At 40.6% G+C, this 15,774-nt stretch overlaps 1 protein-coding gene across 1 annotated transcript in view; it reads right to left on the minus strand.

Moving 5' to 3' along the window:
• Positions 1–145: 145 nt before the first annotated feature.
• Positions 146–15,774, minus strand: part of LOC124021604 (cyclin-D-binding Myb-like transcription factor 1) — a 29,347-nt gene continuing 13,718 nt past the window's right edge. The window contains exons 11-15 of the mRNA XM_046336741.1: positions 15,558–15,728; positions 15,325–15,404; positions 15,061–15,219; positions 1,403–1,700; positions 146–980 (exon numbers count right to left, since the gene is read on the minus strand). Coding sequence (XP_046192697.1) covers positions 952–980; positions 1,403–1,700; positions 15,061–15,219; positions 15,325–15,404; positions 15,558–15,728 — 737 coding nt within the window. The 3' untranslated portion in view covers positions 146–951. The remainder of the gene's footprint in view (positions 981–1,402; positions 1,701–15,060; positions 15,220–15,324; positions 15,405–15,557; positions 15,729–15,774) is intronic.

Raw genomic sequence — 15,774 nt, forward strand, 5'->3', positions numbered from 1 at the left:
ATTGGTAAACCCAGGTCAATGTAAACCTGCCAACACCTGTCTCAAAATGTTAAATCAGAATGTGGACAAGATCAGGACAAAGGAGCAGGTATAACCGGGGATAAAGTGTCGGACGATCGTCAGGCAGTACTAAAACACACCAGAGTAGCAACTGTGGGAGTTTTTATTACACATAAATAAACTAAATGCAGATATAATTCACAGTGTCAGATGAATGAGAATCTGTCCTGTTCTTTGTGTGGTCAGTAGGCAGATGGTTCCAACAGAAACACTGGGACCTACAAACTGTAGGATGCTGTTCTGAGGTGGAGCAACCAGAGAATCTAGAACGCGACACTGAGTGGACAAAACATTAAGAACACTATCCATGACAGACTGACCAGGTGATAGGAACCTTATTAAATCCACTTCAGAGTAGATGAAGGAGAGGAGACAGGTTAAATCCACTTCAGAGTAGATGAAGGAGAGGAGACAGGTTAAATCCACTTCAGAGTAGATGAAGGAGAGGAGACAGGTTAAATTCACTTCAGAGTAGATGAAGGAGAGGAGACAGGTTAAATAAGGATTTTATAGCCTTCTGACATGGGGTTGCAACTCAATATTAGGAAGTTCTTTGTCCACTCAGTGTATATCTGTGGCTCTGGCTGCAGTCTTTATAATGGACAGTTTGGAAAAGCCGTTCTGCAACACACTCACTCTCCCTCACACACACGGTCAGGCCGGCCCCCACAGGAGCCCACAATGACATCACAGTCTCACCTCTGACCCAAGAGAACTTCTTCTTGGTTGGGGTTTGAAGGCGGTGTACATACCAGTATTACTGCCATACCAAAGAAAACATTTAAAGGGGAGGGGCTTAATGGCCAACTCAGCCAATCAGAAATCATGTCCAAAATAATGTCCACTCTGCTGTTTGATGGGCTCCATCAGTGATGATGTCATCCAGCTCAGTCAGACATCCTGGTTCTCCAGGATCAGATCTGAAGGAGAGAAGAAGGAGGATGAGAGTGATAGAGACATCCTGGTTCTCTTGGATCAGATCTGAAGGAGAGAAGAAGAGGAGGATGAGAGTGATAGAGACATCCTGGTTCTCCAGGATCAGATCTGAAGGAGAGAAGAAGAGGAGGATGAGAGTGATAGAGACATCCTGGTTCTCCAGGATAGGATCAGATCTGAAGGAGAGAAGAAGAGGAGGATGAGAGTGGTAGAGACATCCTGGTTCTCCAGGATCAGATCTGAAGGAGAGAAGAGGAGGATGAGAGTGATAGAGACATCCTGGTTCTCCAGGATCAGATCTGAAGGAGAGAAGAAGAGGAGGATGAGAGTGATAGAGACATCCTGGTTCTCCAGGATAGGATCAGATCTGAAGGAGAGAAGAAGAGGAGGATGAGAGTGAGTGTACCTGTCAGTGTGCTGCTGACATTTGTAGGAGAAACGATAAGCACCGCCCCCTTAGCTATCCCAGAATCCACCGCCTGCTCCTGAGAGGGAGAGTCCAGGACCTTGGCAGTAAAGCTGTCTGTCATTGGCTCCAGAGTCTCGGTGGCTCCGCCTTGTGAGGAACCAATCAGGAAGTTCTGCTCTGGCTCCTCCCCCTGCATCTCCACAACCAGCTGTGATTGGCAAAGAGGCTCTGGAGAGCTGTGGTCAGAGGTGACCGTCTGAATGATGACGCTGTCATTGGAACAAAGACCCTCCGTCTGACAACAAAAAAACATGCTGCAATTAAAGTCAGAAAATAATTAGTTTCTATGGGTGTGAACATTATTTTAACAATATTACTAAGGACCAGTTCACCAGGGGTATATTACTAACTAAGGACTAGTTCACCAGGGGTATATTACCAACTAAGGACTAGTTCACCAGGGGTATATTACCAACTAAGGACTAGTTCACCAGGGGTATGTTACTAACTAAGGACTAGTTCACCAGGGATATATTACTAACTAAGGACTAGTTCACCAGGGGTATAGTACTAACTAAGGACTAGTTCACCAGGGATATATTACTAACTAAGGACTAGTTCACCAGGGGTATATTACTAAGGACTAGTTCACCAGGGGTATATTACTAAGGACTAGTTCACCAGGGGTATATTACTAAGGACTAGTTCACCAGGGGTATATTACTAAGGACTAGTTCACCAGGGGTATATTACTAACTAAGGACTAGTTCACCAGGGGTATATTACTAACTAAGGACTAGTTCACCAGGGGTATATTACTAACTAAGGACTAGTTCACCAGGGGTATATTACTAAGGACTAGTTCACCAGGGGTATATTACTCAGGACTAGTTCACCAGGGGTATATTACTAACTAAGGACTAGTTCACCAGGGGTATATTACTAAGGACTAGTTCACCAGGGGTATATTACTCAGGACTAGTTCACCAGGGGTATATTACTAACTAAGGACTAGTTCACCAGGGGTATATTACTAACTAAGGACTAGTTCACCAGGGGTATATTACTAACTAAGGACTAGTTCACCAGGGGTATATTACTAAGGACTAGTTCACCAGGGGTATATTACTAACTAAGGACTAGTTCACCAGGGGTATATTACTAACTCAGGACTAGTTCACCAGGGGTATATTACTAAGGACTAGTTCACCAGTGGTATATTACTAACTAAGGACTAGTTCACCAAGGGTATGTTACTAAGGACTAGTTCACCAGGGGTATATTACTAACTAAGGACTAGTTCACCAGGGGTATATTACTAAGGACTAGTTCACCAGGGGTATATTACTAACTAAGGACTAGTTCACCAGGGGTATATTACTAACTCAGGACTAGTTCACCAGGGGTATATTACTAACTAAGGACTAGTTCACCAGGGGTATATTACTAAGGACTAGTTCACCAGGGGTATATTACTAACTAAGGACTAGTTCACCAGGGGTATATTACTAAGGACTAGTTCACCAGGGGTATATTACTAACTAAGGACTAGTTCACCAGGGGTATATTACTAATGACTAGTTCACCAGGGGTATATTACTAAGGACTAATTCACCAGGGGTATATTACTAAGGACTAGTTCACCAGGGGTATATTACTAAGGACTAGTTCACCAGGGGTATATTACTAACTAAGGACTAGTTCACCAGGGGTATATTACTAACTCAGGACTAGTTCACCAGGGGTATATTACTAACTAAGGACTAGTTCACCAGGGGTATGTTACTAAGGACTAGTTCACCAGGGGTATGTTACTAAGGACTAGTTCACCAGGGGTATATTACTAAGGACTAGTTCACCAGGGGTATATTACTAACTAAGGACTAGTTCACCAGGGGTATATTACTAAGGACTAGTTCACCAGGGGTATATTACTAACTAAGGACTAGTTCACCAGGGGTATATTACTAACTAAGGACTAGTTCACCAGAGGTATATTACTAACTAAGGACTAGTTCACCAGGGGTATATTACTAAGGACTAGTTCACCAGGGGTATATTACTAACTAAGGACTAGTTCACCAGGGGTATATTACTAACTCAGGACTAGTTCACCAGGGGTATATTACTAACTAAGGACTAGTTCACCAGGGGTATATTACTAAGGACTAGTTCACCAGGGGTATATTACTAACTAAGGACTAGTTCACCAGGGGTATATTACTAAGGACTAGTTCACCAGGGGTATATTACTAACTAAGGACTAGTTCACCAGGGGTATATTACTAATGACTAGTTCACCAGGGGTATATTACTAAGGACTAATTCACCAGGGGTATATTACTAACTAAGGACTAGTTCACCAGGGGTATATTACTAACTAAGGACTAGTTCACCAGGGGTATATTACTAACTAAGGACTAGTTCACCAGGGGTATATTACTAAGGACTAGTTCACCAGGGGTATATTACTAACTAAGGACTAGATCACCAGGGATATATTACTAACTAAGGACTAGTTCACCAGGGGTATATTACTAACTAAGGACTAGTTCACCAGGGGTATATTACTAACTAAGGACTAGATCACCAGTGGTATATTACTAACTCAGGACTAGTTCACCAGGGGTATATTACTAAGGACTAGTTCAACAGGGGTATATTACTAACTCAGGACTAGTTCACCAGGGGTATATTACTAAGGACTAGTTCACCAGGGGTATATTACTAACTAAGGACTAGTTCACCAGGGGTATATTACTAACTCAGGACTAGTTCACCAGGGGTATATTACTAAGGACTAGTTCACCAGGGGTATATTACTAAGGACTAGTTCACCAGGGGTATATTACTAAGGACTAGTTCACCAGGGGTATATTACTAAGGACTAGTTCACCAGGGGTATATTACTAACTAAGGACTAGTTCAACAGGGGTATATTACTAAGGACTAGTTCACCAGGGGTATATTACTAACTAAGGACTAGTTCACCAGGGGTATATTACTAACTAAGGACTAGTTCACCAGGGGTATATTACTAACTAAGGACTAGTTCACCAGGGGTATATTACTAACTAAGGACTAGTTCACCAGGGGTATATTACTAAGGACTAGTTCACCAGGGGTATATTACTAACTAAGGACTAGTTCACCAGGGGTATATTTAACTAAGGACTAGTTCACCAGGGGTATATTACTAAGGACTAGTTCACCAGGGGTATATTACTAACTAAGGACTAGTTCACCAGGGGTATATTACTAAGGACTAGTTCACCAGGGGTATATTACTAACTAAGGACTAGTTCACCAGGGGTATATTACTAACTAAGGACTAGTTCACCAGGGGTATATTACTAACTAAGGACTAGTTCACCAGGGGTATATTACTAAGGACTAGTTCACCAGGGGTATATTACTAACTAAGGACTAGTTCACCAGGGGTATATTACTAAGGACTAGTTCACCAGGGGTATATTACTAAGGACTAGTTCACCAGGGGTATATTACTAACTAAGGACTAGTTCACCAGGGGTATATTACTAAGGACTAGTTCACCAGGGGTATATTACTAACTAAGGACTAGTTCACCAGAGGTATATTACTAACTAAGGACTAGTTCACCAGGGGTATATTACTAAGGACTAGTTCACCAGGGGTATATTACTAACTAAGGACTAGTTCACCAGGGGTATATTACTAAGGACTAGTTCACCAGGGGTATATTACTAACTAAGGACTAGTTCACCAGGGGTATATTACTAATGACTAGTTCACCAGGGGTATATTACTAAGGACTAATTCACCAGGGGTATATTACTAAGGACTAGTTCACCAGGGGTATATTACTAACTAAGGACTAGTTCACCAGGGGTATATTACTAACTAAGGACTAGTTCACCAGGGGTATATTACTAAGGACTAGTTCACCAGGGGTATATTACTAACTAAGGACTAGATCACCAGGGATATATTACTAACTAAGGACTAGTTCACCAGGGGTATATTACTAACTAAGGACTAGTTCACCAGGGGTATATTACTAACTAAGGACTAGATCACCAGTGGTATATTACTAACTCAGGACTAGTTCACCAGGGGTATATTACTAAGGACTAGTTCAACAGGGGTATATTACTAACTCAGGACTAGTTCACCAGGGGTATATTACTAAGGACTAGTTCACCAGGGGTATATTACTAACTAAGGACTAGTTCACCAGGGGTATATTACTAACTCAGGACTAGTTCACCAGGGGTATATTACTAAGGACTAGTTCACCAGGGTATATTACTAAGGACTAGTTCACCAGGGGTATATTACTAAGGACTAGTTCACCAGGGGTATATTACTAAGGACTAGTTCACCAGGGGTATATTACTAACTAAGGACTAGTTCAACAGGGGTATATTACTAAGGACTAGTTCACCAGGGGTATATTACTAACTAAGGACTAGTTCACCAGGGGTATATTACTAACTAAGGACTAGTTCACCAGGGGTATATTACTAACTAAGGACTAGTTCACCAGGGGTATATTACTAACTAAGGACTAGTTCACCAGGGGTATATTACTAAGGACTAGTTCACCAGGGGTATATTACTAACTAAGGACTAGTTCACCAGGGGTATATTACTAACTAAGGACTAGTTCACCAGGGGTATATTACTAAGGACTAGTTCACCAGGGGTATATTACTAACTAAGGACTAGTTCACCAGGGGTATATTACTAAGGACTAGTTCACCAGGGGTATATTACTAACTAAGGACTAGTTCACCAGGGGTATATTACTAACTAAGGACTAGTTCACCAGGGGTATATTACTAACTAAGGACTAGTTCACCAGGGGTATATTACTAAGGACTAGTTCACCAGGGGTATATTACTAACTAAGGACTAGTTCACCAGGGGTATATTACTAACTAAGGACTAGTTCACCAGGGGTATATTACTAAGGACTAGTTCACCAGGGGTATATTACTAACTAAGGACTAGTTCACCAGGGGTATATTACTAAGGACTAGTTCACCAGGGGTATATTACTAACTAAGGACTAGTTCACCAGAGGTATATTACTAAGGACTAGTTCACCAGGGGTATATTACTAAGGACGAGTACACCAGGGGTATATTACTAACTAAGGACTAGTTCACCAGGGGTATATTACTAAGGACTAGTTCACCAGGGGTATATTACTAACTAAGGAATAGTTCACCAGGGGTATATTACTAAGGACTAATTCACCAGGGGTATATTACTAAGGACTAATTCACCAGGGGTATATTACTAAGGACGAGTACACCAGGGGTATATTACTAACTAAGGACTAGTTCACCAGGGGTATATTACTAACTAAGGACTAGTTCACCAGGGATATATTACTAAGGACTAGTTCACCAGGGGTATATTACTAACTAAGGACTAGTTCACCAGGGGTATATTACTAACTAAGGACTAGTTCACCAAGGGTATGTTACTAAGGACTAGTTCACCAGGGGTATATTACTAAGGACGAGTACACCAGGGGTATATTACTAAGGACGAGTACACCAGGGGTATATTACTAAGGACTAGTTCACCAGGGGTATATTACTAACTAAGGACTAGTTCACCAGGGGTATATTACTAAGGACTAGTTCACCAGGGGTATATTACTAACTAAGGACTAGTTCACCAGGGGTATGTTACTAACTAAGGACTAGTTCACCAAGGGTATATTACTAACTAAGGACTAGATCACCAGGGGTATATTACTAACTAAGGACTAGATCACCAGGGGTATAGTACTAATGACTAGTTCACCAGGGGTATATTACTAAGGACTAGTTCACCAGGGGTATATTACTAACCAAGGACTAGTTCACCAGGGGTATATTACTAATGACTAGTTCACCAGGGGTATATTACTAAGGACTAGTTCACCAGGGGTATATTACTAACTAAGGACTAGATCACCAGGGGTATATTACTAACCAAGGACTAGTTCACCAGGGGTATATTACTAATGACTAGTTCACCAGGGGTATATTACTAAGGACTAGTTCACCAGGGGTATATTACTAACCAAGGACTAGTTCACCAGGGGTATATTACTAATGACTAGTTCACCAGGGGTATAGTACTAATGACTAGTTCACCAGGGGTATATTACTAAGGACTAGTTCACCAGGGGTATATTACTAAGGACTAATTCACCAGGGGTATATTACTAAGGACTAATTCACCAGGGGTATATTACTAAGGACGAGTACACCAGGGGTATATTACTAACTAAGGACTAGTTCACCAGGGGTATATTACTAACTAAGGACTAGTTCACCAGGGATATATTACTAAGGACTAGTTCACCAGGGGTATATTACTAACTAAGGACTAGTTCACCAGGGGTATATTACTAACTAAGGACTAGTTCACCAAGGGTATGTTACTAAGGACTAGTTCACCAGGGGTATATTACTAAGGACGAGTACACCAGGGGTATATTACTAAGGACGAGTACACCAGGGGTATATTACTAAGGACTAGTTCACCAGGGGTATATTACTAACTAAGGACTAGTTCACCAGGGGTATATTACTAAGGACTAGTTCACCAGGGGTATGTTACTAACTAAGGACTAGTTCACCAAGGGTATATTACTAACTAAGGACTAGATCACCAGGGGTATATTACTAACTAAGGACTAGATCACCAGGGGTATAGTACTAATGACTAGTTCACCAGGGGTATATTACTAAGGACTAGTTCACCAGGGGTATATTACTAACCAAGGACTAGTTCACCAGGGGTATATTACTAATGACTAGTTCACCAGGGGTATATTACTAAGGACTAGTTCACCAGGGGTATATTACTAACTAAGGACTAGATCACCAGGGGTATATTACTAACCAAGGACTAGTTCACCAGGGGTATATTACTAATGACTAGTTCACCAGGGGTATATTACTAAGGACTAGTTCACCAGGGGTATATTACTAACCAAGGACTAGTTCACCAGGGGTATATTACTAATGACTAGTTCACCAGGGGTATAGTACTAATGACTAGTTCACCAGGGGTATATTACTAAGGACTAGTTCACCAGGGGTATATTACTAACCAAGGACTAGTTCACCAGGGGTATATTACTAATGACTAGTTCACCAGGGGTATATTACTAAGGACTAGTTCACCAGGGGTATATTACTAACTAAGGACTAGATCACCAGGGGTATATTACTAACTAAGGACTAGTTCACCAGGGGTATATTACTAACCAAGGACTAGTTCACCAGGGGTATATTACTAATGACTAGTTCACCAGGGGTATATTACTAAGGACTAGTTCACCAGGGGTATATTACTAACTAAGGACTAGTTCACCAGTGGTATATTACTAAGGACTAGTTCACCAGGGGTATATTACTAACTAAGGACTAGTTCACCAGGGGTATATTACTAACTAAGGACTAGTTCACCAGGGGTATATTACTAACTAAGGACTAGTTCACCAGGGGTATATTACTAACTAAGGACTAGTTCACCAGGGGTATATTACTAAGGACTAGTTCACCAGGGGTATATTACCAACTAAGGACTAGTTCACCAGGGGTATATTACTAACTAAGGACTAGTTCACCAGGGGTATATTACTAACTAAGGACTAGTTCACCAGGGGTATATTACTAACTAAGGACTAGTTCACCAGGGGTATATTACTAAGGACTAGTTCACCAGGGGTATATTACTAACTAAGGACTAGTTCACCAGGGGTATATTACTAAGGACTAGTTCACCAGGGGTATATTACTAACTAAGGACTAGTTCACCAGGGGTATATTACTAACTAAGGACTAGTTCACCAGGGGTATATTACTAACAAAGGACTAGTTCACCAGGGGTATATTACTAACTCAGGACTAGTTCACCAGGGGTATATTACTAACTAAGGACTAGTTCACCAGTGGTATATTACTAACTCAGGACTAGTTCACCAGGGGTATAGTACTAACTAAGGACTAGTTCACCAGGGGTATATTACCAACTAAGGACTAGTTCACCAGGGGTATATTACTAACTAAGGACTAGTTCACCAGGGGTATATTACTAACTAAGGACTAGTTCACCAGGGGTATATTACTAACTCAGGACTAGTTCACCAGGGGTATATTACTAACTCAGGACTAGTTCACCAGGGGTATATTACTAAGGACTAGTTCACCAGGGGTATATTACCAACTAAGGACTAGTTCACCAGGGGTATATTACTAACTAAGGACTAGTTCACCAGGGGTATATTACTAACTAAGGACTAGTTCACCAGGGGTATATTACTAAGGACTAGTTCACCAGGGGTATATTACCAACTAAGGACTAGTTCACCAGGGGTATATTACTAACTAAGGACTAGTTCACCAGGGGTATATTACTAACTAAGGACTAGTTCACCAGGGGTATATTACTAACTAAGGACTAGTTCACCAGGGGTATATTACTAAGGACTAGTTCACCAGGGGTATATTACTAACTAAGGACTAGTTCACCAGGGGTATATTACTAAGGACTAGTTCACCAGGGGTATATTACTAACTAAGGACTAGTTCACCAGGGGTATATTACTAACTAAGGACTAGTTCACCAGGGGTATATTACTAACAAAGGACTAGTTCACCAGGGGTATATTACTAACTCAGGACTAGTTCACCAGGGGTATATTACTAACTAAGGACTAGTTCACCAGTGGTATATTACTAACTCAGGACTAGTTCACCAGGGGTATAGTACTAACTAAGGACTAGTTCACCAGGGTATATTACCAACTAAGGACTAGTTCACCAGGGGTATATTACTAACTAAGGACTAGTTCACCAGGGGTATATTACTAACTAAGGACTAGTTCACCAGGGGTATATTACTAACTCAGGACTAGTTCACCAGGGGTATATTACTAACTAAGGACTAGTTCACCAGGGGTATATTACTAAGGACTAGTTCACCAGGGGTATATTACCAACTAAGGACTAGTTCACCAGGGGTATATTACTAACTAAGGACTAGTTCACCAGGGGTATATTACTAACTAAGGACTAGTTCACCAGGGGTATATTACTAACTAAGGACTAGTTCACCAGGGGTATATTACTAAGGACTAGTTCACCAGGGGTATATTACTAACTAAGGACTAGTTCACCAGGGGTATATTACTAAGGACTAGTTCACCAGGGGTATATTACTAACTAAGGACTAGTTCACCAGGGGTATATTACTAACTAAGGACTAGTTCACCAGGGGTATATTACTAACAAAGGACTAGTTCACCAGGGGTATATTACTAACTCAGGACTAGTTCACCAGGGGTATATTACTAACTAAGGACTAGTTCACCAGTGGTATATTACTAACTCAGGACTAGTTCACCAGGGGTATAGTACTAACTAAGGACTAGTTCACCAGGGGTATATTACCAACTAAGGACTAGTTCACCAGGGGTATATTACTAACTAAGGACTAGTTCACCAGGGGTATATTACTAACTAAGGACTAGTTCACCAAGGGTATATTACTAACTAAGGACTAGTTCACCAGGGGTATATTACTAACTCAGGACTAGTTCACCAGGGGTATATTACTAACTCAGGACTAGTTCACCAGGGGTATATTACTAACTAAGGACTAGTTCACCAGGGGTATATTACTAACTAAGGACTAGTTCACCAAGGGTATGTTACTAAGGACTAGTTCACCAGGGGTATATTACTAACTAAGGACTAGTTCACCAGGGGTATATTACTAACTCAGGACTAGTTCACCAAGGGTATGTTATTAAGGACTAGTTCACCAGGGGTATATTACTAAGGACTAGTTCACCAGGGGTATATTACTAACTAAGGACTAGTTCAACAGGGGTATATTACTAAGGACTAGTTCACCAGGGGTATATTACTAACTAAGGACTAGATCACCAGGGGTATATTACTAACTAAGGACTAGATCACCAGGGGTATATTACTAACTAAGGACTAGTTCACCAGGGGTATATTACTAAGGACTAGTTCACCAGGGGTATATTACTAACTAAGGACTAGTTCACCAGGGGTATATTACTAACTAAGGACTAGTTCACCAGTGGTATATTACTAACTAAGGACTAGTTCACCAGGGGTATATTACTAACTAAGGACTAGTTCACCAGGGGTATATTACTAAGGACTAGTTCACCAGGGGTATATTACTAACTAAGGACTAGTTCACCAGGGGTATATTACTAAGGACTAGTTCACCAGGGGTATATTACTAACTAAGGACTAGTTCACCAGGGGTATATTACTAACTAAGGACTAGTTCACCAGGGGTATATTACTAACTAAGGAATAGTTCACCAGGGGTATATTACTAACTAAGGACTAGTTCACCAGGGGTATATTACTAAGGACTAGTTCACCAGGGGTATATTACTAACTAAGGACTAGTTCACCAGGGGTATATTACTAACTAAGGACTAGTTCACCAGGGGTATATTACTAACTAAGGACTAGTTCACCAGGGGTATATTACTAACTAAGGACTAGTTCACCAGGCGTATATTACTAACTAAGGACTAGTTCACCAGGGGTATATTACTAACTAAGGACTAGTTCACCAGGGGTATATTACTAACTAAGGACTAGTTCACCAGGGGTATATTACTAAGGACTAGTTCACCAGGGGTATATTACTAACTAAGGACTAGTTCACCAGGGGTATATTACTAACTAAGGACTAGTTCACCAGGGGTATATTACTAACTAAGGACTAGTTCACCAGGGGTATATTACTAAGGACTAGTTCACCAGGGGTATATTACTAACTAAGGACTAGTTCACCAGGGGTATATTACTAACTAAGGACTAGTTCACCAGGGGTATATTACTAACTAAGGACTAGTTCACCAGGGGTATATTACTAACTAAGGACTAGTTCACCAGGGGTATATTACTAACTAAGGACTAGTTCACCAGGGGTATATTACTAACTAAGGACTAGTTCACCAGGGGTATATTACTAACTAAGGAATAGTTCACCAGGGGTATATTACTAACTAAGGACTAGTTCACCAGGGGTATATTACTAAGGACTAGTTCACCAGGGGTATATTACTAAGGACTAGTTCACCAGGGGTATATTACTAACTAAGGACTAGTTCACCAGGGGTATATTACTAACTAAGGACTAGTTCACCAGGGGTATATTACTAACTAAGGACTAGTTCACCAGGGGTATATTACTAAGGACTAGTTCACCAGGGGTATATTACTAACTAAGGACTAGTTCACCAGGGGTATATTACTAACTAAGGACTAGTTCACCAGGGGTATATTACTAAGGACTAGTTCACCAGGGGTATATTACTAAGGACTAGTTCACCAGGGGTATATTACTAACTAAGGACTAGTTCACCAGGGGTATATTACTAACTAAGGACTAGTTCACCAGGGGTATATTACTAAGGACTAGTTCACCAGGGGTATATTACTAACTAAGGACTAGTTCACCAGGGGTATATTACTAACTAAGGACTAGTTCACCAGGGTATATTACTAAGGACTAGTTCACCAGGGGTATATTACTAACTAAGGACTAGTTCACCAGGGGTATATTACTAACTAAGGACTAGTTCACCAGGGGTATATTACTAACTAAGGACTAGTTCACCAGGGGTATATTACTAACTAAGGACTAGTTCACCAGGGGTATATTACTAAGGACTAGTTCACCAGGGGTATATTACTAACTAAGGACTAGTTCACCAGGGGTATATTACTAACTAAGGACTAGTTCACCAGGGGTATATTACTAACTAAGGACTAGTTCACCAGGGGTATATTACTAAGGACTAGTTCACCAGGGGTATATTACTAAGGACTAGTTCACCAGGGGTATATTACTAAGGACTAGTTCACCAGGGGTATATTACTAACTAAGGACTAGTTCACCAGGGGTATATTACTAACTAAGGACTAGTTCACCAGGGGTATATTACTAACTAAGGACTAGTTCACCAGGGGTATATTACTAACTAAGGACTAGTTCACCAGGGGTATATTACTAACTAAGGACTAGTTCACCAGGGGTATATTACTAACTAAGGACTAGTTCACCAGGGGTATATTACTAAGGACTAGTTCACCAGGGGTATATTACTAACTAAGGACTAGTTCACCAGGGGTATATTACTAACTAAGGACTAGTTCACCAGGGGTATATTACTAAGGACTAGTTCACCAGGGGTATATTACTAACTAAGGACTAGTTCACCAGGGGTATATTACTAACTAAGGACTAGTTCACCAGGGGTATATTACTAAGGACTAGTTCACCAGGGGTATATTACTAAGGACTAGTTCACCAGGGGTATATTACTAAGGACTAGTTCACCAGGGGTATATTACTAACTAAGGACTAGTTCACCAGGGGTATATTACTAAGGACTAGTTCACCAGGGGTATATTACTAAGGACTAGTTCACCAGGGGTATATTACTAACTAAGGACTAGTTCACCAGGGGTATATTACTAAGGACTAGTTCACCAGGGGTATGTTACTAAGGACTAGTTCACCACGTTATTTATCATAATATAACAGATACTGAACGTTATTTATCATAATATAACTGAGAGACTAAACGTTATTTATCATAATATAATAGAGACTGAACGTTATTTATCATAATATTACTGAGAGACTGAACGTTATTTATCATAATATAATAGAGACTGAACGTTATTTATCATAATATTACTGAGGGACTGAACGTTATTTATCATAATATAACTGAGACTAAACGTTATTTATCATAATATAACTGAGAGACTAAACGTTATTTATCATAATATAACAGAGACTGAACGTTATTTATCATAATATAACAGAGACTGAACGCTATTTATCATAATATTACTACGTTATTTATCATAATATAACTGAGAGACTAAACGTTATTTATCATAATATAACTGAGAGACTAAACGTTATTTATCATAATATAACAGAGACTGAACGTTATTTATCATAATATAACAGAGACTGAACGTTATTTATCATAATATTACTGAGGGACTGAACGTTATTTATCATAATATAACAGAGACTGAACGTTATTTATCATAATATTACTGAGAGACTGAACGTTATTTATAATAATATAACTGAGAGACTAAACGTTATTTATCATAATATAACTGAGAGACTAAACGTTATTTATCATAATATAATAGAGACTGAACGTTATTAATCATAATATTACTGAGAGACTGAACGTTATTTATCATAATATAACAGAGACTAAACGTTATTTATCATAATATAACAGAGACTAAACGTTATTTATCATAATATAACAGAGACTGAACGTTATTTATAATAATCGGTCTCAAGTGTTTCTCTAAAAGCTGTCTGGGTTTAAATATCTTCTATTGTACAGGAAGCTGATTAGATTATCATTATTACATTACTTCCTGTTACGTTCCCCAGCAAGAAAAACAAAAATTGTCGCTCAAACAGGGGAATTAACTAAATGTCACTGACAACCAAAACTAAACCGGTGGGATTTTAGGAGGGGTTCTGAAAGACACTCATGGGGATGTCCACTGAAAGTTGACCCATTCTGTAAACGTGGCTCCATCCCTAACACTCACCGAGAGGCTGTGTAGGATGATGTGTTCTGGGGACGAGGGGGAGGAGCTCGCCGTCAATGTGACGGTGGGATTGCTGGAAAGGCTGAGCGGCAGGCTCTGATTGGCTGCTGTCTGAAGGAAGTATGTCCCTGGAGTCCCTGTAGGGTGCAGGTGGAAAGACTACACACACAGTGATTGTTGTGATAGCATAGTGAGATTAAAAGAGGATTACATCTACATTGTGTCTACATCTAAAAGGTCATATTATGGTCTAATCCAACTCACAGGTAGGATCTGTAAGGTCTGCAGAGCAGCAGTGTTGAGGGTGATGGTCTCTGTGTCACTGGCACCAGCACTGTCTGAGGCTGATAGAGACACCAGTCAGTACACACACACCCACACACCCACACACACACACCCACACACACACACACACACACACACACACACCAGCACTGTCTGAGGCTGATAGAGACACCAGTCACTACACACACTTACTTCCCCTCCCCTGTACTGACCCAGGTGTGTGATCTGCAGGGGGATCTGCAGTGCTGTGACGGGCCGGGAGGGGGAGCTACAGCACTCCTCCAATCGCGTGACTCGGATCTGCAGGGAAGGGCTACCTGGCCCAGTGCCCGCCCCTAATGGCACCTGAGTCTCCATCAACTCCTGAAGACCCTTCAGTAACACTACACACAAACACACAGTATTATCTGCAGTAGTAACACTATCACT

Source organism: Oncorhynchus gorbuscha, unplaced genomic scaffold (assembly GCF_021184085.1).
Source record: "Oncorhynchus gorbuscha isolate QuinsamMale2020 ecotype Even-year unplaced genomic scaffold, OgorEven_v1.0 Un_scaffold_1138, whole genome shotgun sequence".
In the NCBI taxonomy this organism is placed as follows: Eukaryota; Metazoa; Chordata; class Actinopteri; order Salmoniformes; family Salmonidae; genus Oncorhynchus; species Oncorhynchus gorbuscha.